Source organism: Hyperolius riggenbachi, chromosome 5 (genome assembly GCF_040937935.1).
Source record: "Hyperolius riggenbachi isolate aHypRig1 chromosome 5, aHypRig1.pri, whole genome shotgun sequence".
In the NCBI taxonomy this organism is placed as follows: domain Eukaryota; kingdom Metazoa; phylum Chordata; class Amphibia; order Anura; family Hyperoliidae; genus Hyperolius; species Hyperolius riggenbachi.
Genome location: NC_090650.1, coordinates 204,559,599 through 204,586,153, shown reverse-complemented (window position 1 = coordinate 204,586,153; position 26,555 = coordinate 204,559,599). Strand labels below are relative to the sequence as shown.

Sequence of the window (26,555 nt, the reverse complement as noted above, 5' to 3'; positions counted from 1 at the left end):
CTGGCATTCAGAAATACAAGTGATCACTAAGGCTACTTTCCCACCAAGACGTTGCGTTTTAGGGGACGTTAAGGTTGCATAACGTGCCCCTAACGCAACGCATGGTGGTGTTGAAGTTGGACATCAGATTGAGCCGCGTTATGCAGCTCTCAAAGATTAGTGATAGGAAGTCCAGATCTTTTTAAGGATTCGGATCATGTGAATCGGATCATTGAAAAGATCCGGATCTTTGAACCGAATCATTTGAATCATTTACTAGGGAAGCAGACTGGGTGAAATGACTAGCAGGACAGGACTTTCCCTGCACTGTACATTCTGTATGTTCCTGTTTCTTCCAGACAGACATCCACGGTTAACCGAATCTTGCATTGTGATGAGCCTGATAAAATCGACTCACAAAAAAGATTTGGATCAAATGAACGATTCTTTCATGATCCGGACAACACTACAGTTCCACCACGAGTCTCCACAGTGCAGTGAATATTAATTAGCCATGTGGCTGGCCGCTGAGGAGGGGAGACCTCCTCCTCCAGCATTACTGAGCATGTGCAAACAGTCTAACATGGCTTAGCCCAGTATAACGTACAGCATGCAGCACTTTGTTTAAACGTGTTGCGTTACAATGTAACGCAACGTGTGCACTGTGAACAAGCACATTGATTTTACAGTGCTGTGAGTTAGGCTGCGTTACTGGCTGCTGTAACGTGAGACTTTAACGTCCCACTGTGAAACCAGCCTAAGAGTCAGAGCCAAATGAGGAGGAGATGGCAATCTTTAGACATTAAAAAACATAATACATGGTACACAGAATATAGGTCCACTGAGGTTGATTTCCATCTACGAGAAATTCTCAATGCATCAGGAAAATAGAGTCTGACATAAAGGCCACCACAAGCAATGGGGCTTAAAGGTAACCTAAACTGAGAAGGATATGGATTTTTCCTTTTAAAATAATACCAGTTGCCTGACTCTACTGCTGATCCTGTGTCTCTATTACTTTTAGCCACAGCCCCTCAACAAGCATGCAGATCAGGTGCTCTGACTGCAGCCAGACTGGATTAGCTGCATGCTTGTTTCAGGTGCGTTATGCAGCCACTACTGCAGCCAAAGAGATCAGCAGGACTGCTGTCTAAAAGGAAACATCCATATCCCTCTCAGTTAAGGTTCCCTTTAAAGAGAATCTGAAGCGTCAAAACGTCCCCTGGGGGGTACTCACCGCGGGTGGGGGAAGCCTCAGGATCCTAATGAGGCTTCCCACGCCGTCCTCCGTCCCTCAGGGGTCTCGCTGCAGCCCTCCGTACAGCAGTGACGTTAATATTTACCTTCCCGGCTCCTGCGCAGGCGCTCTGACGGCTGTCGGCTCCGAAGTAGGCGGAAATACCCGATCGCTGTCGGGTCTGCTCTACTGCGCAGGCGCAAGTCTCCGGCGCCTGCGCAGTAGAGCGGACCCGGATGAGATCGGGTATTTCCGTCTACTTCGGAGCAGAAAGCAGCCACAGCGCCCCCGCTGGAGCCAGCAAAGGTAAATATTGAATTGACAGTCGGGTTTGTCGCCGGCTGTTCGGAGGGCTGAAGCGAGACCCCCCGTGGGACAGAGGACGGCGTGGGAAGCCTCATTAGGATCCCGAGGCTTCCCCCACCCGAGGTGAGTACCCCCCCAGGGGATGTTTTTGATGTTACAGTGTCTCTTTAAAGTTCAAATTGTGGGGTATTAAGAAGAAGTGTACGTCAGCGGGGCTTCTGGGATGCATGCTGCATCTGCAATCTCCCATGTCGCTCTCTCTTTACAACTGGTAAATGAAACTACCATTAGGATTAAGGATGGGAAATGTCCATCATGTCCAACTGGGAAAAGTAGTTCGCGCAGGCCTACATTGGGTATCTGCAGCAAAGCACTAGGTGATATAATAAAGCAAAGAATACTTAGTTCATTTCTTTCTCAGCTAAATAATTCTGCTTTTGTTGGGGCTTTTTTCTTCAAGATGTTTATACTAATGGACATTGGTGTAAAATCCACTATACCAAAAACATTAAAACTACAATTTAAGTAAATATCCCTAGCAAATAAAATATGTAAAATGATGTCATGTTTGGAAGTCTGCCCCCAGTGTATAGATGAGCTGCTGGCCTCTCTGCCAAGCAGCCCATAATGTTCCGTGAAGAGGGAAAGGTGAGCAGAGAATGCTCTTCCGCAATTTGCAGTGGGCACTTCAACAGCAGTGGGACGAGTAGGACCACACTTGGCTGACTGGAGACCACAGATGTTTACGGACACTTCAAGTTACAGAACTTTCTCTGACAAAAAGCTAGTGTATGTACACTGCTGAATTGTAATTGGGACAAAAAATTGCAGCAGTCCAAAGTAGGGTTATCCTACAATTTTCTATCATCCTTCATACAATCCTAATTCAGCCAGCTTTAAAGTAGGCTGACTAGCCTTCTAAATTATCCTCAAAGTTGACTTCTGTCCCTGAAATTGCCTCTACCTGAACCTCTTTCAGGTGATGGCACAGCTCTTGATACAAAGTTGATACAATGTTATAGTTGATTCTCTTTAACAGTAATGGAAGAAAAAACAAACTTCATTAAAAACTGCAAAATGTTTCATTTGGAAAACATCCACAATGGAACAAAGTAAAACTAAATATAAGTTTCTAAAAACATTGCAGCAAGATTATTTTGTAAACTCAAAAGGTTGAAAATCTTTATGTTAAGGGCCTGTTTCAACAGGGGCCGAATGCAGCTCGAATCTGCAGCATTTCCAAGCAGGAAAGTCAGGTGAGGTAATGCTGCCTAATCCTGCAATGGGTTGCTGCCCAAATCATTTTGCGGTGCGATTCTGGACGGCATGCTGCAGTTTCTTGCAGCACGCACCCAAATCCCTATAGCCGTAATTTGGGCTGCATCTTCACAGCAGCACCGGTGCAGAGGCCAAATCGGAAACTGATGTGGCATCCAGTGGAAATAGGCCCTTAATCAAAGATAATAGGCAATGTACGTGGACTCTGGAGATCTCCAAAACACAGGCATCCTAACTTTCTGTCACCACATATGTGATGACAATTCAGTGAATTTTAGTAAGACAGTGTTGTGTACATTTAACTATGAAATATAAAAATAATTAAATAGCAATACATACTCTCTGTGCCAGTCGTAAATTTGATGAATATTTCCAAAAACAATTTTATCCTTTCCTTTCATGTCATCAGGAACTCCATCTTCTTTCATAATGGCCATGTACCCCTGACAATAAAAAAAAAAAAAAAATAATCACATATTGTCTATTCTACCTGCTAGTAATAGAGCAAAAAGATACTTCAGTAGGCTTTTACAGTGTTGGGTAAAAAATTCTAAGAAACCGAAGGCCATTTATTTGACAAAGTGGCTTTTGACGCAAAGTCTACTTTAAAGTGAAAGTAGTTTCCAGATTCCCTAAAATCATAGGAAACATTCCCTTTTGCAGGCTTTCCCAATAAGTGTGAACCAATATGGATCCAGAGCCAACTTTGGTGCTTTGGTGTCCAGAATTCAGTAGTCATTATCTACTCAAAAGGCACTTTAACTGAAAGGGATATGGGAGCTGCCATATTTATTTTCTTTTTAACAATGAAAATTGCCAGGCTGTCCTACACAGATCAGCAGGACCCAGGGTAACTGGTATGGTTTTAAAAAAAATAAATAAATAAATATTATATATATATACACACACAGTATACACACATACCATATATAAGAATATACAGGGTGGGCCATTTATATGGATACACCTTAAAGAGACTCCGTAACAAAAATTGCATCCTGTTTTTTATCATCCTACAAGTTCCAAAAGCTATTCTAATGTGCTCTGGCTTACTGCAGCACGTTCTACTATCACCATCTCTGTAATAAATCAACTTATCTCTCTCTTGTCAGACTTGTCAGCCTGTGTCTGGAAGGCAGCCAAGTTCTTCAGTGTTGTGGTTCTGTGATGCATCTCCCCCCTCCAGGCCCCTCTCTGCACACTGCTGTGTGTTTTTTTTTAGATTAGTGCAGCTTCTCTCTGCTCTATTATCTTTTACAAGCTGGATAAATCTTCCTCTGAGCTGGCTGGGCTTTCACATACTGAGGAATTACAGACAAGGGCAAAGCTGTTTGCAGGAAGAAACAAGCAGCCTGAAACTTCAGTGCATGAGAACTGCAGGGAGAAAGAAACACACAAATGATCTCTTGAGATTCAAAAGAAGGGCTGTATACAGCCTGCTTGTGTATGGATGTATTTTCTATGTGAAGACATACTGTACATCAACCTACTTCCTGTTTTGGTGGCCATTTTGTTTATAAACAAACTTTTTAAACCTGTTTTTAACCACTTTTAATGTGGCGAGGAGCGGCGAAATTGTGACAGAGGGTAATAGGAGATGTCCCCTAACGCACTGGTTTGTTTACTTTTGTGCGATTTTAACAATACAGATTCTCTTTAATAAAATGGGAATGGTTGGTGGTATACTAATGTGCCACAAACCGGAAGTTAATGTGAGGGGGGGAAATTTTCAAGATGGGTAGTGTATATGGTGGCCATTTTGAAGTCGGCCATTTTGAATCCAACTTTTGTTTTTTCAATAGGAAGAGGGTCGTGTGACACATCAAACTTATTGGGAATTTCACAAGAAAAACAATGGTGTGCTTGGTTTTAACATAACGTTATTCTTTCATGAGTAATTTACAAGTTTCTGACCATTTGTTCAATGTGTTGCCCATTGTGTTGGATTGTCCATGCAACCCTCTTCTCCTACTCTTCACACACTGATAGCAACACCGCAGGAGAAATGTTAGCACAGGCTTCCAGTATCTGTAGTTTCAGGGTCTTTTCATCTTGTACCCGCTTCCTATTAAAAAAACAATGGTGTGGTATATGAGGTACAAAGGTAGTGGTGCCATTCTTCATCAATGGAAACCTCAAGGCCACTGGATATGCGAAATTGCTACATGATTATGCGTTTCCCTATTTATGCACTGAAGCTGGCACCTTCCCTGAGTTTTTCCAGCAAGATGGTGCACCACCACATTATGAGTAAGCATTCCTAGATGAATAGTTTCCTGGAAAGTGGATTGGTCGTCGTGGGCCAGTTGAATGGCCCCCAAGGTCTCATGATCTGACCCGCTTAGACTTATCTTTGGGGTCGTCTGAAGGCAATTGTCTAGTCTGTGAAGATACGAGATGTTCAGCCCTTGAAACTATGGATACTGAAAGCCTGTGCTAGCATTTCTCCTGCGGTGTTGCTATCAGTGTGTGAAGAGTGGGAGAAGAGGGTTGCATTGACAATCCAACACAATGGGCAGCATATTGAATTTAACACATTTTATAAGTGGTCAAAAACTTGTAAATAACTCATGAAATAATAAAGTTACTTAAAACCAAGCACACCATTGTTTACGTTAAAACCAAGCACACCGTTGTTTTTCTTGCGAAATTCCCAATAAGTTTGATGTGTCACATGACCCGCTTCCTATTGAAAAAAAGAAAAGTTGGATTCAAAATGGCCGCCATGTTCACCACCCATCTTAAAAAGTTTTCCCTCTAACATATACTAATGTGCCACAAACAGGAAGTTAATATCACCAACCAATCCCATTTTATTAAGGTGTATCCATATAAATGGCCCACCCCATATATATAATATATGCGAAAAATTAGAATATCGAGCAAAAGTCCATTTATTTCAGTACTTCAACTTAAAAGGTGAAATTAATATATGAAACAGACCAATTAAATGCAAAGCGAGATATTTCAAGCCTTTATTTGTTATAATTTTGATGATTATGGCTTACAGCTTCTGAACACTCCAAAATCAATATATCATTACAATATTGCCAAAATGTTCAATATTCTACGCTCACAGTGTCAGAATTTAATCAGCTAATTAATCCAAAACCCCTGCAAAGGGTTCCTATTTCATATATTAGTTTCACAAACAAAGTTGAATTAGTTAAAAAAAAATGGACTTTTGCAAAATATTCCAATTCAAATTTCACCTGTAAAAGCTGCTATACATTATCAATGGGCTGTAATCTGGACTGTAATCAGCTGTTCTGATTATCCACAGATAGTGATCCAGTGCAAAGTTCTGATTGCTCTGTACTGTCTAGGCAGGCTGAGCATTTGTTTAACATCTGTATCACCATTTCTAACTATAATAATAGACGAGCCATGAGAGTAAAGCAAGCTTCCTGTGTAGCCTATGTTACATTTCTTAAAGTGAACCTCTGGACTAAAAATCGACTCAGCAGCACTGAAAAGGCTTGGTGTTTCTTTAACAGTTGCACAGCATCAGAACTTTGTTTCTCTTATACAAGCCTCATTTTTAGCGGCACAGAAGAAAACTGCCCGGGCTTTTTTCTCCTGATGCTGTGCAAAGCATGATGGGATTTCTGATGCTGCTGTTCTCGTTCTGCTGTTTTGGTGCAATTTTTTTTTTTTTTACATTTTGAATTTGACATTTGAAGCCTAGCGTGTGCAGCTGGGAGGGGTAATCAGAACACAGGACAGTTGGAACTGTGTCTCCTGCTCCCTGTCACCTCCTTTCAACCAAAAAGATGGCTGCCCCCATGACAAATATGGCAGCCCCCATGAATCACAAACATTTGCCTGTTCTTTTAAAACAGGGTGGGTAAGAGATTATATTACCTATCTATTCTAATTAACATAACTAATGTAACTTGATGACAGTATGTTTGTTTAGGCTGAAGTTCCCCTTCTGGCCCGCGATGCAGGGCAGGATACAGCTTGCCTCCATCCCTCAGCAGAGTTGTGAGCGAAGCCTAAATGACGTTATTAACCCACTCCCAGCGTTTAGCATCAATTTCCCTACAGAAATGTGCCCAGCTTCTCATCACCATGACTATAGCAGCCTCATGTGACGACCTGCCAGTACGTGCCAGCGAGTCAAAGAAAGAGCGACATGCTGTGGCCATAGAGAAAATGCGTTTACAGAGATCGGCTGTGGAAGCCGAGAGCAGGTGAGAAACCTCACGTATGCTTTGCTAGCAATTCTGCATAGAGATGGAGGAAGAGGCACATCAACTACCTATACTGGAATGGAGGCTGCCTAATACTGGGGCACCTGGCTACTTAAGCTGGGAAGGGAGGCTGCTTACCCGAGGTGAGATGTGACATGATAAGATAGACATGTATGTACAGTGCCAAGCACACAAATAACTAGACTGTGTTCCTTTTCTCTTTCTCTACCTGAAAGAGTTAAACATCAGGTATGTAAGTGGCAGTTCCTGTCTGAGTTAGGACTGAGTCAAACTTCAGTGTAACCATCACTGATAAGAAATTTTTCCTAGCAGAAAAGCTACTTCTGAGAGCAGGAAAGAGTAAAAAATGGTCAATAGTTCATAGAATTTAGCTCTGGCATACTTCAATGAATGTGTCAATGAGCAAAAACAATAAAACTGTAAAAATGTAAAAAGTAGATTTAAATAAAATAAAACTGTGGAATATCGTAAAAAGTAATTTTTAGGAGAAGGAGGATAGATACAATTGTTTATTTATTTAGTTTATTTTCCCCTCGGGTGTCCTTTAATACTTAGGTCACACCCAGCTACCTAAACTGAGGAGGGGCTGCCTAATACTAGGTTCACACCTCGCTAACTAATCTAGGGAGGGGGCACCTGGCTACCTATATTGGGGGAGAGTCAACCCTAATACTGGGGGCACACCTGGCTACCTTTACGGGGAAGGGGGGGGGGGGGAGAGGAGACGACTCATTGACTACCTGAATTGAGGAACAAACTAAGGTTAGTAGCACATTTGGCTTCCAGTACAGTGGTGGGTAGGCGGGGTTGGAGGCCCATTGGCAATCTATACTATTGAACCTGTTGCGTCCGCGAGGCAACATTTTTGCCCAACACTGGTCTAGAAGCACTGTAAACTGATTCAGATGTAATTAATAATCCACTCAATACTATTCTACAACCTATCATTATTATTTAACAAACATTAATTTGCTCAAAAACATCTTTATATTATATAGTATATCAGGTATGTCATCCTAATATATATGACATGCATTCTGTCCTCAGAAAATAAGCAATCATCAATTTACATGATGTCTTTGTGAAGATGAGAGAAGCATATTTTTCTTATCCTGAATTACCTCAACCACGTAGCTCATGTCCCGCACATATTCCCGTTCTGTCTCAAATAGTTCCTGTAACACATAACTGGAAAAAAAAATAAAACTATTTTAATATGAAATAATGAATAGATCACATGAAACAGAATGTACTTATTAGCATAGCCTTTACACTATTGTCTTCATTACTGTTATAGGCCTCAATTCACTAAGGTCATCTCCTGTCTCTATTAATGTTTCTAGAGTTATCACCATAGTGATAAGGCATGTAGTATTCAGGAAACATTTTACGTCAGGCAAAGCTAAAGTTAACTCTTCTGTCTTTAAGTTAAGGAGAGATGTCTAAAGGTCCGTACACACGCCGGACTTTAGGCAACGACGGGTCCGTCGTTGCCTCCCGCTGGGTGGGCGTGCCAGCGACAGTCCGGCGTGTGTACGCTCTGTCGTCAGACTGATACGGCTGTTTCTGAGCGATCCGCCGGGCGGATCGCTCAGAAACAGCCGTATCAGTCTGACGACAGAGCGTACACACGCCGGACTGTCGCTGGCACGCCCACCCAGCGGGAGGCAACGACGGACCCGTCGTTGCCTAAAGTCCGGCGTGTGTACGGACCTTTAAGTTAACTCTTCAATCCTTAAAATAACTCCAGAATTCTAAAGTTAAAGACAGGCTGTTAATTAACTGCATTTAATATTAACTACAGGAGGTAGTAACTTAAAGAGACTCTGTAACATTAAAAAGATCCCCTGGGGGGTACTCACCTCGGGTGGGGGAAGCCTCCGGATACTAATGAGGCTTCCCACGCCGTCCTCTGTCCCACGGGGGTCTCGCCGCAGCCCTCCGAACAGCCGGCGACTGTGCCAACTGTCAGTTCAATATTTACCTTTGCTGGCTCCAGCGGGGGCGCTGTGGCGGCTTTCCGTTCCGAACTACACGGAAATACCCGATCTCATTCGGGTCCGCTCTACTGCGCAGGCGCAGGACACTTGCGCCTGCGCAGTAGAGCGGACCCGACGGCGATCGGGTATTTCCGTGTAGTTCGGAGCCGACAGCCGTCAGAGCGCCTGCGCAGGAGCCGGGAAGGTAAATATTGACGTCACTGCTGCACGGACTCCACGGAGGGCTGCAGCGAGACCCCTGACGGATGGAGGACGGCGTGGGAAGCCTCATTAGGATCCGGAGGCTTCCCCCATCCGAGGTGAGTACCCCCCAGGGGATCTTTTCATGTTACAGTTTCTCTTTAAGGACTGAAGCGATAAGATAACTCTCTCACTGTGGAAATGTATCTCTACACCTTAATAAGGCAAGATCAATGTGTGGTGGTATGTTTTCTCTTGCCTTATCTCCAGCATGATCTTAGCGAATTGAGGCCAATATTGTCTGCATAAGAGAAATCACTATAATTCACCACTAAAAAGCAATAGTTCTCATTTCTGGATAAACTTGAAAAATAATTGCGTTCCAATCAACAGAACAGAAAAGTGAATGCTGAAAAGGGTATGGAGACAAGTAAATTAAATACAATAGAAAGTAAGCAGTAACACATTTCCCTGCTGCTAGAGGGTTATCGTACAGTTGCTTTAAAGCAGACTCCCATTATGCCTTTTTATTAAAGGCTCTATTTTGATTTAAAGCAATGTAGTACCTGTAATATTTTTCATAATATATTTTTTTTCCATTTAAACTGTAACCACCATTTGAATCTAGGCATTCTCTGCACTGAATTAAGGATATGTTTCAAACTGTTGTTGTACATTAAAGTGCATTCTATGTATGTTTTAATAAAATGGGGGAGGCAGAAACCCAAGAAACCAGGAGAATTAAAAGGGGGTTGGAGACAGGGTAGGAATTCATTTTTTCCCTGTATTTTAATACTGCCAACTGTATTTATTACAGCTGTATAAAAAAAGTTTTGTTCAACAATGTTCTCATCTAGTCAATTCTTCTCTTGGTATTGGTTGGGGAGGAGGGGGCAATTTTATTACACTTAGGGTCCGTTTCCACTAGGAGCGGTGCGATGCGGCTACACAGCCGCATCGCACCACAGGTGTCCTGAAACACATGCACAGCAATGGAAGAGTATCCACTGCGTGCATGTTGTGCAGAGCAGTGCGATCCGAGAATCTGCAGCATGCTGCAGACTCTCGCACGGCCGCATCCGCCCGCAGACGCGTCCCATCTCCTCCAATACACATCCGCATCGGGAGATCGGAAGTGATGCAATGCGGCTAGGTAGCCGCATTCGCATCACTTTGTAGTGGAAACCGGCCCTAAGAAGAAGAATGGTTTCATAAACTTGAAGAGTGGTGGAAGTCCATTTTGAATATTTTTGGGGTGATGGTGTCAGTAGGCACGGACAATCAGAGACAATAATCCTACAGACACCACAAATAGGGGAAAGGGTGGTACAAATGGATGTGGTACACTTGAGAAGGGAAAATCACTTGGCACTCAACTGAATAGGTGGGGGGTAGGGCAAGCTCCTATGTATCTGCAGCAAATTCACCCCATATAACTGCACCTGTGTTCATGGAATAACAGTCCCAGCAAAGAGAAGTGCAGCAAGCTATGATTAGTGCAGAGCACAAACTAAAGCACATTGGTACATTGAGGAAAACGCTGTGCACCTTTCTCTTGGTCAGCCTTTATTGGGATCTTCTGCCAACAGCCAGCATACATGACACAAGAAACAAAGATTGCCAAACCTGGGTCCACGGAGGTGCGGAGGTGAGTGGGGGAGAGGTGACCAGGGGTTGAATGGACGGCACTACAGCCGTTTCACGCCGTCTGGCGCTTGCTCACGTGCATACGTCCTGAACGGGGCAGCGCTGAACGGCTTCCTTCATAGGATCTCTAAGCCGCGCCCCCAGCGCTGCCCCATTGGTGTAGAGTGTCTGGGAGTGGAGGTCGGGGGTGAGGGGGCGGAGACTCGCCGCTTAGCGGCGAGAAACAAGCGCCTGGCTTGTATTGTAATGCTGATTGAGCGTGTGATCAAATTTGTATAAACAGTGCATGCAATAACAACTTGTGCCTACATCCTTAGGTGTAACATTATGCTACATGTAACATATTGATGGTGCAACATACAAATGCAAATGTTCGTGTTTCATATATTCCAAAAAGGTGCATAAGTGCATTAAACGTGTCTGCTAAAAGCTGACATTTTGGCATAGCTCAATAACATCCTAACGCCCTAGGTTATAAAATCTATATTTATTTATTAGTAACATATTCTATAAAAGGGATCACCCCACGAGACCTAACCTGGAGGGGCTCCCATTAAAAAGATTGGGGGGTAAAGCTATGAGAAACGAGACCTAATGGGGCGTGTTCGCCTCCAGAATGCATGTGCCCGTTCACCTGTTTTATTTACATTAGATCCGCACCTGCGGAATCCGGGGAGGGCAGTTTCTTTAGGACGATCCACACTATGGACAGGGGCCCATCTACTGTGCCATATATAGTAGGAAGGAGGCGAATGGGGAGAAGCAGGGACAGGGAGCATCCGTATTCTACCATGCCAAGAAGGCCAGATAGACCCGGGACAAACGGAGTGACAGAAGCCAGGTAGCAAAGAAAGCCCAGAATCTTCCATTAGGGGTAACACCCACAGACCCCAAACCAGCTTCCAAGAATTGACCCCTTAAAAACCTGTTGGCATCCAGGTCGGGCATCCGCTGCCCAAAAAAGAGAGAACATATAGGGGGCAATGGGAAGGCGCAGGAGCTGCCGAACCAAAAATTGTTCAGACATCCCCGACTGGGTCTATCCTGCATAGTCTTAAACAAGGAATGGGAACTGAACCGGTCCGCCATTGGGATCCCGGCAATGCATACTGCATCTATTTGTCTCCACTCAGGGTCAATTCCATGGGAGCCAGTCCGTATGGGACATTGAGATAGGGATACATACAACCAGGCCCCAGCACAGAGAGAAGAGAGGGAAAGGCAGTGACAGTGAGCCAAAGGTAGTGGGGTTGGGGTTTGGGGTTCACCTAGCAAGGTGGGAGAGGGGGAGGTGGGGAGGTGCAAGCACATGGGTCAGATTGACTTATTCTCAGTTTTCAAGGGTCCAGGAAACATGCCAACTCCAGCCTGTCATTCAGACCTAGTGGCCCCATGGCCTCTGCCCGTAGTATAACTCGTGATTCCCGTCTGGTAAGTTCTCGGTCACGGTCACCACCCCTACGTGATGGGGCAACATGCAAAAGGCCTGCAAATTTCAAACACCTAGCCCTTGCCCAGACTTAATTGATTTAAAGTGCTCCCCCACCCTCTCCTTCAGGGGGCGAGTAGTTTTGCCCACATAATAGAAAAGGCAGGGACAAAAAATCACATAGGAAACGAACTTGGTTTGACACGTAATGAAGGCTCTCACCTCCCACTGTAGGCCTCCCAATCTGTAGCTGGTACCTTCCCACATGTTCCCACAGTAACTACAATTTCCACATCTATGGTTCCCTTTGGGACGTCTAACCGACAACCAATTATGGATGGGGGGCGAGCGGAATTCGCTCCGAATTAGAGTGTCACCCAGAGTTGGGGCTCTCCTGAAGGCCACTCTGGGAGGGTTGGGGAAAACCCTCTGGAGGGTAGGGTCTCTCATTACTGTCCCCCAATTTTTCTTAATGATTTTAGTCAGATCCCTGGACATGGGGGTGTAATCGAAGGTGAAGGTGTCCCTCTCTCTGCTACTAGAGCCTTTAGCAAGGAGCAAGTTCCTATCTGCTCTTCTCGCCCTATCGTGGGCCATGGTGAGGGAGCGCCTGTCGTACTTTCTAGCCTCCAATCGTGCAGTCAGATCCTGTGCCTGCAGTTCAAAGGTATCAAGACTAGAGTTATTCCGTCTTAGACGTAGGTACTGGCCGTATGGCAGGGAGGTTTTTACATTCGCCTCCTTCCTACTATATATGGCACAGTAGATGGGCCCCTGTCCATAGTGTGGATCGTCCTAAAGAAACTGCCCTCCCCGGTTTCCGCAGGTGCGGATCTAATGTAAATAAAACAGGGGAACGGGCACATGCATTCTGGAGGCGAACACGCCCCATTAGGTCTCGTTTCTCATAGCTTTACCCCCCAATCTTTTTAATGGGAGCCCCTCCAGGTTAGGTCTCGTGGGGTGATCCCTTTTATAGAATATGTTACTAATAAATAAATAAATATAGATTTTATAACATAGGGCGTTAGGATGTTATTGAGCTATGCCAAAATGTCAGCTTTTAGCAGACACGTTTAATGCACTTATGCACCTTTTTGGAATATATGAAACACGAACATTTGCATTTGTATGTTGCACCATCAATATGTTACATGTAGCATAATGTTACACCTAAGGATGTAGGCACAAGTTGTTATTGCATGCACTGTTTATACAAATTTGATCACACGCTCAATCAGCATTACAATACAAGCCAGGCGCTTGTTTCTCGCCGCTAAGCGGCGAGTCTCCGCCCCCTCACCCCCGACCTCCACTCCCAGACACTCTACACCAATGGGGCAGCGCTGGGGGCGCGGCTTAGAGATCCTATGAAGGAAGCCGTTCAGCGCTGCCCCGTTCAGGACGTATGCACGTGAGCAAGCGCCAGACGGCGTGAAACGGCTGTAGTGCCGTCCATTCAACCCCTGGTCACCTCTCCCCCACTCACCTCCGCACCTCCGTGGACCCAGGTTTGGCAATCTTTGTTTCTTGTGTCATGTATGCTGGCTGTTGGCAGAAGATCCCAATAAAGGCTGACCAAGAGAAAGGTGCACAGCGTTTTCCTCAATGTACCAATGTACAAATGGATGTGTCCAAATCAGAAGCAAACCAAGATTGACCCCTGCACTCTAAGCTTACACTTGCAGCGGGCACTGACGATGGCAAATGTATCTATTCTTCGGTGCAGCTTCTCTTTCTGGATAGGCACTAACTTGCAAACATAGCCACATGATCGGGCATACACGCAGCATCAATTTTTGTCTTCAAAATAGTAATGAAAATGTCTGCATATAAAGTAATAACTAGCATTATTCCTTGATTAGTTAAAAATAATATGAGACCCTTTAAACTTAGATGGTTATACTATTCCAGAAGGTACAATTGTTTATTTAATACGTTTATTTCGGGTTTGCTTTAAAGTAACCTTGAAATGTGAAGTGACATGTAGTGTGATGAGATAAACATGTATATATAGCACATACGCTACTTAGAACTTGACTGTTTTACCCATTTCTAAATCGATTCTAAGGGCTAGCTCAAAGTACATCAGTTGCATTGCAGAATAATTCTGCATGTCAATTCAATTCCCATACAATTCTATGGGCCTGTTCACATCTCTAGGTTGTAATGGATCACATTATTCAAACTCGCTGCTTGCAGGCTCTGAATTAACGTTTATATGCAGCCTCTCCATTGCACACATTTTAACATGTGTGGAATGCAACCTACCACTATGAATCCAGCCTAAAGGTGCGTACACACATGCGACTATAGTCGTTTGAAACGATTGTTCCCCGATCCTTTCAAACGACGATCGTTTGAAAAAAAGCAGCCAACGACCATGAAGTCTAACGACGGACGAGCTAGATCGTTCAAAACTAATGATCTAGCTTGGCGGATTTTTCCCAACGACGATCGTTTGCAAAAGTAGTACATCGTTGGAAACGATCGTTCGTACTAGGCTTGACATGCACATTTCACTATTTCTCCATGGAACTTTTCATTTTTCTGCGCAGGCGCAATAGTTACTTTTACGTGATGTAACGTTCGTTCTAACGATCTGATCGGTACACACCTTTTAAAACTAACTTTACTTAGGTCGTTCTTTCATCAATTAAAAGTTTGTTCGTCGTTGACAACGAACGATCGTTGTCGCATGTGTGTACGTAGCTTACGAGTTACTAACACAGCGCTATAAATCCCAGTCTCTCTTTTGTTGCTTACGGTCTCCCTCTGTGTGACTCAGAAAGACTATTGATGACAGGCAAGGCAGAAGGCGGAAACTTCAGTAGGTATGCTTATGTAATGGAACTCAACAGAGAGCAAAGTACCTTTTAAAACCAAGATACAGAATTCCAGATCTGTACTATAGACCTGTGGAAGCGGGCAGGTTCCACAAAAATGTGCCGGTTTTATCTGTGTCCAATAAAATGATCTTTAAACCTTCCACCTTTAAGTAAGATTGTTTCATTACCAAAGGTTACCCATTGCATGCTACACTGGGGTGCCTCCTGCCTTTTTGTGTACAGTTTTCCCCTCCCCTAGGGGTGACCCTGTGAGAATCATCCAATGGTCCTTTTTCTGGAGTGTGACGCAATCTATACTGAAGAGGATACCAAATCCGCATGGAGACAGAATTCTCCACCTACCTGATACTGTGGTTGCCTAATAGCAACACAGGTTTGTAAGCAGTATTTATTTCACACATTCATTATTTGCCAGGATATGCTACACTATCTGGTACTCTTTTACAAGCAAGAATATCTGATAAATCACACTTGCTTACTAGGGCTCTAGGTTAGCAAAATCTCTCATGATAATAAAAAATAGTTCTGCCGTTTATCCATCACATGTATTAGTCATACAAAAGTGTCTGTTAATAATTTAAGTGAAAGAACAGTGATTATGAATTCACCAAAAACCAAAACTAGCACTTTTTTCGAAATATTAAAGATCTGTTGGAAGATTGTTAGAACTTCACTTTTATCTATGCCAAAAGACTCAATCTAGGCGTAGGGAGCACTTCAAAGGAAACCTGAGGTGAAAAACTGATGAGATAAACAATTGTATATCTTCCTACTCCTAAAAATGACTTTAATGGCCAAGGAAGAAGAAAAAAAAAAAAATAAAGAAAAAGATCCACTTACCTGGGGCTTCCTCCAGCCTGTGGCAGCAGTCCTGTGTCCTCGCCGCAGCTCCGGAGGCTCCCGGTCTTCTCCGCTGCAGAACCTGACCTCGCCAGGTCGAGTTCCGGGTCGGCGTCTTCTGCGCTCCACCGAGCGGGTCACGCGGTCCGGCCGACGTCATCAGGAGTAGTTCTGCGCCTGCGCAGTACCGTCCTGATGACGTCGGCTGGACCACGTGACCCGCGCGGTGGAGCGCAGAACATGCCGACCCGGAACCCGACCTCGGGTTCTGCAGCGGAGAAGACTGGGAGCCTCCGGAGCTGCGGCGAGGGCACAGGACGGCTGCCACGGGCTGGAAGAAGCTCCAGGTAAGTGGATCTTTTTTCTTACCTTGGATGTTTCCTTTAAGAATTCTGCAGTTTTATTTTCTGTGTATCATCTAAGAAAATAATGTTTAATGTTGTACTGTCTCATATGCTGACACAGTCTGTCCAGAAGCTAAAATATATGAACTATTGACCTTTTTTATCTATCTCCTGCTTTCAAATGTTGTTCTCTGCCAGGAAAGGGTTGTATGGCTCTAATTCCTTATCACTGAGGGTTACACTATAGTCTCACTTAGTCCTGACTTGAGAGAATTGGTGGCTTGCATACCCAAATGTAAACTCTAAGGTAGAGAAAGAAAAAGGAACATAGCCTAGTTATTTATATGCTTAGCACTGTACACGCACAAGTCTATCTCATCGTGTCACATGTCACCTCGGGTATCCTTTAATAAAACATGCTAAATATGCTCAATGTTCAAAACACTGGACAGATGAGTGACAACAGCACAGTTACCAAACTGTTCCCTGATTCTACTCTTTATATGGACATGCACGTTATTCCCTAGCAAATGAATGTCCCTATATTATCAGGATAGGATAAGAAATTGCTTCAGTCTTAGTACCTATGATGTATCAGCAAACACTAGCCTACAGTTCCCAACAATGTAGTGCATTTTGGTGTGAAATGAAATCACAATGCAACATTTTTTATTTCTGGGGTGTTTTTTGTATTTCGTGCATTTCAGTGTGCTGTCTGATTCAGTGTAATGAGTGGTGTCAACATCACAATGGACAGCAATGCAAGTGACAGTGAGAACACCACACGGCCTCCTACTTTTCCTTGTGAACAAGACCTAAGTGACAGGAGCAATCAGTCATGAAGAGCTGTTAAGATTTTCAAATTACAGCCCAACTCCAGAGGACAAAAAAAACTCCAACATTTTAGTTTTCAATTGTGTGGAAAGAGAATTTAAAACATCCTTCAGGTTTTCATTGATATGCCCCTCACCTAATAATTCCAGTACCCAAGAACCTTTTCTCACATCTGGTTCTGATAGAAACTTGGTACAACTCTCTAACCAACACAGCAGAGTGGGGAAGAGTTAGTCTTTTAAAGTTGATGTTGCTGTTCCTAGTTTCTGGACAACAAGACCACAAGGTTCATATGAAAGCCTGCATGTCCACAGAAACCCCAGAGAGAGAAAACACAGGAATAGCTTCTGAATAGAACAGACCGCAGCAAGAATCCAATACTTTCTAATCCTTTTTCTACAATATACAAAACTAAAACAAATGTTTTCCAAGGAGTTGGTAATTTCTGCAGGTATTTTAGGATCATGCATTTTCAGCGTATTATTTCAAAATTAAAAGTCACATGAGTTGGAAAAAAGTACAGGAGATCCTGCAACAAGTGGGCAGGTCTCACAGATGTATATCTTCAACAATCATGAAAGATCTGGTTGCCCAATTCTGATTTTCCATAAAAAGATATACAATATACATTTTCAAATTTACAGCTCATTATTTCCTAAGGCACTTTAAATAGCAGCTCCATGCAAACATTAAAATCAAGTAATGCAGCTTGCTATCCATAAATTGCAAATGTATTCAGTCAGAAGATGTCTCAAGTTCAACAATGACAGTTTCTATACAGTTGCTTTTAGTGAATTCAGATAATGACCTCTGTAGAAACTGAAGGATCCTGTCACTTGGTAGCAACTATTGAGAGGTGACCTGACTGCCAACAGAGAAATTTCAGTGGTCTTAACTGTGTTAGGTTCCATGTATCTAAAACACTTACTTCTATGGCTTTTAAGTAAAACTAAAGTCTTCACACACAAATCGCTGTACAAATGGCCTAATCTCTGTTCTCCAATAAAAAATGTAAAGAAAATGTATACTCACATGATTTGTATCCAAAATCATTTTGAAAACGGTCCATGGGATCACCCACACCTACTGTATGGTCATAACAAATGTCCAGGTCAGAGGGAGTGGCAGAATCAAGATCAAATAACAAGTCATGCTGAAAGACAAATCCCACCATGACTCTCTGTTGGACTGCAAAAGGAGAGGTGATCTGCATGTTTGACCACCCCTTCCCTTTAAAGCGAACAATTCTCCCAGGTACACCTGCACATAGTTATGCATTTTGTAGGCATGTGGTCCAGGGCAAAATTAATTATACCAGAGAGGGGCAAAGAATCATCACAACAACATTAAAGCACTATCATTTCTCAAACATAATTATTTGTTTAGGAAGATTGAAACTGGGTGAGGAAAAGTCATACTTTACTAAAAGGTGAGGTTGTTGAACACAGTTCAGTGTAAAAAATATCTTACACAATGGCAAGACATGGCATAGCAACTAGACAGTTTGGTCTCACTGTATTAGCAAGGTCTCTCCAAGGCAGAAATTTCAAGGGAGACAGTTGATAGGATGTGTTGTCCAAATTCTTCTTCAGGAGCACAAAGAAACACGTAATAATGAGGGCAGAATACTCAATGGTCGGCCACTAAAACAAATCTCAGTGCAGCAGATTGAAGACAAATCAGGTTGACTTTCCATCACAAATGGAAAATGTCCAGTGGCAACGTCAACTCATCTGGCAGAAACCAGTGGGAATCTGTTACACTCATATACAATCCAAAGAAGTCTGATCAGATGTGGTCTTCATGGAGATCTTGCTGCTAAAATGCCATACCTCCAACGTGGAAAGAAGACCGAGCGATTTGCTTATGCACAAAAACACAAAAAAGGTGTTTAGAAGAATGACAGCAGATGCTCTGGACTGATGGGTACAAAATTGAGATACTTGGTTGTAACAGAAGGAAGTATATTTGCTGAGGGCATAAATATAAGAGTCTGCAGGCATCAGTGAAGCACTGTAGAGGTTTTGTGCAGGCTTGGAGCTGCTTTTCTGCAAATGGAGTTGAGGATTTGATCAGAATTAATAGTCTAATGTTGATAAGTAGAAACAGATACTTATCTATCATGCAATACCAATATGGAGGCATTCAATACATCTTAAATTTATTCTGGATTAGGACAATGACCCCAAACACACAGTCAAAGTCATAAAGAACAATCTTCAGTGAAATGAATAAAACACAGTCAATGAAGACATGGTATAGTTCTCCACAAAGCCCTGGTCTCAACATAAGCTGTGGAGTGGCCCAGGACAATCAAACAATTAAAATCTAAAAAAGGAGTGTAGGTAAAACCACTTACCTCCTTGATCGCGATAAAAACCAAATAATTGTAAGAAATATTTATTGGGCACAATTATGTTATCAGGTAACAACAGTAATGTAAAAAAAAAAAAAATCCACATGCTAGAGTAAACATGTACAACAAAATAATCATGAAAAGAGACTCCGTTCCAGATCCTTACCAAGCTTATCTATACTCCTGTAAGCTTCACTTGTAGATCGGGGGAATAGATAAGCATCTCTGTTTGTGTTCGCTCTGTGTGCGCCTTCGCGCCCGTCACCATCCCACCGGTCCATGATCGCTGTATGGGAACAAATGTGCCCAAAGCCGATCAAAGTGGCCGTAGTGAATGATCATCGGCATCAGCGAGATGCTAGTAGTTATTTACAAAATCAAAGTAAAAATACACACATACGCATTACTTCCTGTGTACTGTTAAAGCAGTGTTCCTCAACCCTGTCCTCAAGGCCCACCAACAGTGCATGGTTTGTGGAAATCCACAGAGGTAGATAATCAGCTCTGCTGAGACACTAATTACCTCACCGATGCATGTTTGTGGTTTTCTGCAAAACATGTACTGTCGGTGGGCCTTGAGGACAGGTTTGGGGAACTGTGTTGTTAAACGACCACTGTTGCTAAAATTTTAAATGCATGTAAACACATACAAATAAGAAGCACGTTTCTTCTAGAGTAAAATGAGCCATAAATTACTTTTCTCCTATGTTGCTGTCACTTATAGTAGGTAGTAGAAATCTGACACAACCGACAGGTTTTGGACTAGTACATCTCTTCATAGGGGATTTACAGCAAGGCTTTTATTATTTATAAAGACGCTCCCTGAAAAGGATTTATACAATGATGCTGGCTAGCCTCCTTGCTAGCTGCACACTTTTTTGGCAGTTGGACTGAGCAACATAGGAGAAAAGTAATTCATGGCTTATTTTATTCTGGAATGCACTTCTTATTTGTATGTGTTTACATTTTATGATTTTTGTGATAGTGGTCCTTTAAGAGGATAGTGTGGGGCCATTTAGTGGGCAATACGTAAAAAGATATGTTAAAATGTTTAGATTATAACATATTATAATCTATAAGATTATAACAGATGAAAGATATGTTAAATACATAAAAAAATAAAGAAATCCCTCCTTGGTTATAAGGTTATAAACCCCTTCCACCCCCCCCCCCCCCCTCCTCTCCCATAGTTACCAAAATAAAGCACCAGTAGTAAAAAAAATAAAAAATAAAAAAAAAAAGTGATAGCATAAAAAAAAAACAAAAAACAAATAGTTACCTTGTAGACTAACTTTTTAATATGTATGGCATGGAGGCAAATTACTGTTAGTTTTTTATTTTTTTCAAATAAGTGCCTGTAATTATTGATATAATATAAAACACAAAACTGAAAAAACTACACCTTTATTTCCAAATAAGCAGCGCTGGATTGCCAGGATGGAGGAAGACGGGGGAAGCCTCATAAGAACCCACAGGTTTCTCCCTCCTGAGGTAAGTATCCCGCAGATGGCTTTTTTTGTTACAGGTTTTCTTTAAGGTTCCTGACAATTTTTTCATGTTTTCCCCTTGCTAACTTTTACATGTCAAGTGCCACAGTTTTAATACACCTCAAAATACGTTACTTGGCTCATCCTAGTTAAAATGATACCATACATGCCAAATTTAATCACTAGTTGGGCATGTAGCGTACCATTAACGCCAATCTGTGCGTGGGATCACAAGGGCACACAGTTTGGGAACATCAGTGCTATATTGATGCTTTGCTAGGCAACAACATAGTGATGAATCTATACAGCGTTGGGTCCCAGAGCTATCGCCATAGTTATTGCATCTGATCGCTATTAACGGCAGCCATTACAGGTGTCCACAAATCTCACACTAAAGTATAGTTAACACAGGGTAGGGGTTCAAAGGTAAAAAAATAAATACACTTCAAAGACACATATAACGGGTGCTGCAGAGATGCAATTTATCCTCCTTGAAGTGATACCAGTAGGACTAAAAATATTTAATAAACTAATAAAGTGCAATAGAGTCCTTCTGGAACTTCAGACTAATTTGAAAGACTAAATGAAGTCTTCAATACAACCACCACATTAGGTGACACACCCCAACTTTTTCTCTATTTTAATAGGTGAACTCGCCCTGTACTGAAATGGTGCTTAAGTGTGGCACTTACCACCTCCATCTAGAGAGGGTGTAAGAGATGAAAGTGCTCACAGCAGCCCAAAGGCAAATCCTGCCAGGTACAAGGGGGTTCCGGACAGCAGCACTCCAACCCTTGCTCCCTGACCATAAGCACAAAATGCTGGTCCTTGTGTATAAGTGTCTCTGTAGGGATAGTCAATGAGATGGAAATTGTTCCGAGTTGCTGCAGGATCATGGAAAGGATTCTCTGTTTATTGTTAGGTGTAGGTTTATGCTGATTATAGCATGTGATGCATATTTTTTATATCGGTACAGTTACCTAAACATTAAAACATGTTTTATTTGTGCCATATAAATACTCTTATTTGGTTGTCCTGTTCTGAGGGTAAGCGGTTCTCCTTGTAGATTGTTTTATTCTCCTAGGTGCCTCCACAATTCTATACTTGCATATTTATCTAGTCAAACTAGATAAATCTTCAGTGTTCACACTACGGATTGAGGTGAAATCTGTTCAGATCAATGTAAGAACAACAACCTGTGTGAGAGACAGGTAATTATCTTACTGATGGCTGCCTAAAGCAACCTCTCCACATTTGAGTATAGTACTACAGCAACTACATTTCCATAACCTTAAATGTAAAGGGGCACTACGACAAAAAATTGTAAAATTTAAAATATGTGCAAACACATAAATTAAGAAGTACGTTTTTTCCAGAGTAAAATGAGCCATAAAGTACTTTTCTCCTATGTTGCTGTCACTTACAGTAGGTAGTAGAAATCTGACAGAAGTGACAGGTTTTGGACAAGTCCATCTCTTTATAGGGGATCCTCAGGGATTTATTTAATTTCAAAAGCACTTAGTGAATGGCAGTAGCTCTGTCCAACTGCCAAAAAACTGTGTAGTGAGCAGTGAAGCTGGACAGCATCATTGTTTAAATCCTTTTTAGGGAATATCTTTATAAAGAATAAAAGCCTTGCTGAGAGTCTCCTATGAAGAGATGGACTAGTCCAAAACCTGTCGCTTGTCAGATTTCTACTACCTACTGTAAGTGACAGCAACATAGGAGAAAAGTAATTTATGGCTCATTTTACTCTGGAAAAAAACACACTTCTTATTTGTCTATGTTTGCACATATTTTAAATTTTACAATTTTTCGCCGTAGTGCCCCTTTAAATGTAATATTTCACTTAATAGTTTGGCCATTTTGTAGTCTCAGGAAAGACACCGTATGTCTTCATGCCCCCTTCCCTTCTCGAATCTTGAGAATAGGAAAATCGTAGCCTATATGAATTCGTTTTAGGACCAGCAATAACAAATTGATATGTTATGTACAAAAATTATCTTGTTTCTCAAAACCACAACTACAAATTATTACCATGACAACTAACTGAGCCCATACACACACCCTTTCTAGAATTATGAGGGTTGTGCATGTAATTTAGAAAAAAAAATACTGTTTATGGGTATTTACAGGTTGGATTATTGTCCTGGAAGTCCAGAAGAGTTGCAATAATCAATACAGACCAAATCACATTAATGGCACCTGCAATATCATTGTTATTCTGTGCAAGTCTCATTTGTTATGCTAACTAACAATGCCCATTTAGGTGTTCAAATTACCACACATCCCTTTGTTGATGGAACTTGCAGCTAGTACAGTATAGGAATTAAATAAAGCACCAAGAACAAATCTGTGGTGCCCCCTGCAGCAGGTGTTGCCCCAGGTATCCACTTGGTTTGCTTTTGGCTAAAAGCAGCCCTGTGTGAGAGCAACGGGTCCCCCCCCCCCCCCAATAATTTTATTTTAAAGAGAGTCTAAAGTCTACAAAAATGTCTCTTTGTCAGTCCTCTTCAGCCTTAAGGTCATAGCTGAAACGCTTCACCCCTGCGGCTGAAGGCTCAATAAATACCCACGATATCCCTGGGGCAAAATTTGGGGCTCCTTCTTGGTAGAGGCAGAGCATTGTGTAGTAGCTCTGCCTCTACTCCGCAGATATCAGTCTCCTCCCGGCCCCTCTCAGTCTTTCACTGAGAGGGGCAGGGAGAGGTGGAGATCCGCAGGGATGGACTCGACTGGAGGCAGAGCTACAGTGCAAACACTCTGCTGCCCTGAACAGCAGAATCTACGACCTGAAAAATCGTGGAATTTTGCCCCAGGATTTTAGAGGGATTAATTGAGCGTTCAGCCGCAGGGATGTGGCGTTTCAGCTATGACCGTAAGGCTGAAGAGGACTGACTAATAAAAAACGGTATTTTAGTAGGCTTCAGATTCTCTTTAAAGGGAACCTAAACTGAGAAGGATATGGATTTTTCCTTTTAAAATAATACCAGTTGGCTGACTCTCCTGCTGATCCTGTGCCGCTAATACTTTTAGCCACAGCCCCTCAACAAGCATGCAGATCAGGTGCTCTGACTGCAGCCAGACTGGATTAGCTGCATGCTTGTTTCAGGTGCGTTATGCAGCCACTACTGCAGCCAAAGAGATCAGCAGGACTGCTGTCTAAAAGGAAACATCCATATCCCTCTCAGTTAAGGTTCCCTTTAAAGAGAATCTGAAGCGTCAAAACGTCCCCTGGGGGGTACCTGACTGAAGTCAGACTGGATTAGCTGCATGCTTGTTTCAGGTGTGTGGTTCAGCCACTACTGCAGCCAGAGAAATCAGCAGGACCAGCAGGCAACTGGTATTGTTTAAAAGGAAACATCCATATCCCTCCCAGTTTAGGTTCCCTTTAAGTTCCTACAGAAACAAAGTAAATAAGGTATAGTCAACACACATTAAGTCAAGGAAAGGCTTAAAGGACAACTGAAGTGAAAAGAACATGAAGGTTGCCATATTTATTTCCTTTTTATACAATACCAGTTACCTGGTAGGCCTGTTGATCTCTTTGGCTGCAATAGTGTCTAAATAAAACTAGAAACAAACATGCAACCCATCTTGTCAGATTGGACAGTAATGCCAAAAACACCTGATCTGCTATATTCTTGTTCAGGGTCTATGGCTAAAATCATTAGAGGCAAAGGATAAGCAGGATAGCTAGGCAACTAGTATTGCTTATGAGGAAATAAATATGACAGCCTCCATAGCCCTCTTGTTTCAGTTGTCCTTTAAGTGTTCTTGTACTTTAAAACCCATGCACATTAATACACACACACACACAAACAGCACAGATGTCTGGAGAGACATTATTACTAAACATTTCTGACTGTAGCTGGTTGTGTAATCAGTGTTGGCTTATTTCAGTGAAGGTTCTCCTTTATGCAGGTCACTGGACACGTTTTTGGTCATTACTAACTTCTTTAGTTGAGTAAGGGCTTATAATAATAATAGTACTTCAGCCAATAGTCTAGGTAATTGACACTGGTATGCATATGTTAACTGTTTAAGTACCTGGAACAAAATAGCAGGCACCTTGAAACACAATAGCAAGGTCAAGAGAAAGCACCAAACCAAGGAACAGAAAAGAGAATCAAAAATAACGGAGCTGCCTAGTGATCTAGTACATAGCTGCTTTAACAAAGACTATGAGCCAGTTTCCACTAGTGCCTCTCCACAGGTGAGAAGGGTGGCAATTTGTGTAAAAAAAAAATCTCTAAACGAGGAGGGGGCATTTGGAATCATTTATCATTGACAATCAGTGTTTTATTGTGTTTACCTATACATTTTTTGAGATTGTACACCCCTTCAGCCAGGTACAAAAACAATTAACTTCTGTGCACTACCATCAAATAGCTACTAAAGTAAGTGGATTGCTAGTATTCTATAGGAGTCATAATCCTCTTCTAGAGTTAAGGTAGCCATACACTGGTTGATATGCCATTAGATTCGACCAACAGATAGATCCCTCTCTGATCGAATCTGATCAGAGAGGGATCATATGGCTGCGTTTACTGCAAACAGATTGTGAATCGATTTCAGCATGAAACCGATCACAATCTGTGGAGCTGCCGACGAAACCCCCCCCCGCATACATTACCTTATCTGGCCGGCGCGACTCCCCCAATCTCCGCCGTCTTCTTCTCCACGCTGGTCTCCGGTCTGGCTGGCTTGCTTCACTGAACTTCCTGTCCAGGGGAAGTTTAAACAGTAGAGGGCGCTCTACTGTTTAAACTTCCTGCCGGGACAGAAAGTTCAAGGAGGCTGCAGCCCTGGAGCCCGGAGAAGAAGACAGTGGAGACCGGGAGAGTCGCGCCGGTCGTAACAGGTATCTCCGCTGTATTGCGTCGGTCATTCGAACGCCACTACCGACTCACTCAGACCCGCCGGCGATCGAGAAAAATCTTCCGCACGGGCGGATCGACGGGAACGATTGATTTTGGACGGAAATCGTTCGTTCTGTCAGCGTTTGCGCGACGATTCGATTTTCACAGCAGATTCGATCACAGTGATCGAATCTGCTGTATATCTGCGGGAAAATCGTTGTGTATGGGCCTCTTAAGAAAAAATGTCCCAAAGAAGCTACCTTGTTATTATTTGGATAGCTTGCTATCAAAAGAACATTGGTTTCTTAATGTTGATCGAGGTGGGGGTGGCAACTATATAATCTGAAATCCAGCCCACCAAGAAACAAGTTTACAGCCAGTTCTTTAAAAAATAAATAAATCGCAGAATCAGACACAAGCAGACCGTGACATCATACAGTAGAGGGAGTGGCAAAAAAGATTCCCTAGATAGGTTTGATAGATAATCGGCAACACCTCTTTAAAAAGGAATCTCCAAAAACAAGTTTTGCTAAAACAGTATTACCGTATATACTCGGATACAAGTCGACCCCGTGTATAAGTCGACCCCCCAAATTTGACCCTCACAAGGTGGATTTTTTTTTCAATTATTCAAGTATAAGTCTATATGTAATTATATGTAAGCCAGGCAGGTATGTGTCTCCAGTATAGGTAGCCAGTATTGTTACCCC

At 42.6% G+C, this 26,555-nt stretch overlaps 1 protein-coding gene across 6 annotated transcripts in view; it reads right to left on the bottom strand.

Moving 5' to 3' along the window:
- TRIO (trio Rho guanine nucleotide exchange factor) overlaps positions 1–26,555 on the bottom strand; it is a 322,942-nt gene that overhangs the window by 42,030 nt on the left and 254,357 nt on the right. For 5 of the 6 annotated variants that reach the window (XM_068236600.1, XM_068236602.1, XM_068236601.1 and 2 more), the window contains exons 39-40: positions 8,139–8,205; positions 3,140–3,243 (exon numbers count right to left, since the gene is read on the bottom strand). In XM_068236600.1, coding sequence (XP_068092701.1) covers positions 3,140–3,243; positions 8,139–8,205 — 171 coding nt within the window. Of the gene's footprint in view, positions 1–3,139; positions 3,244–8,138; positions 8,206–18,654; positions 19,189–26,555 lie in introns of those variants that run through there. The other variant, XM_068236605.1, reaches the window with a different exon arrangement.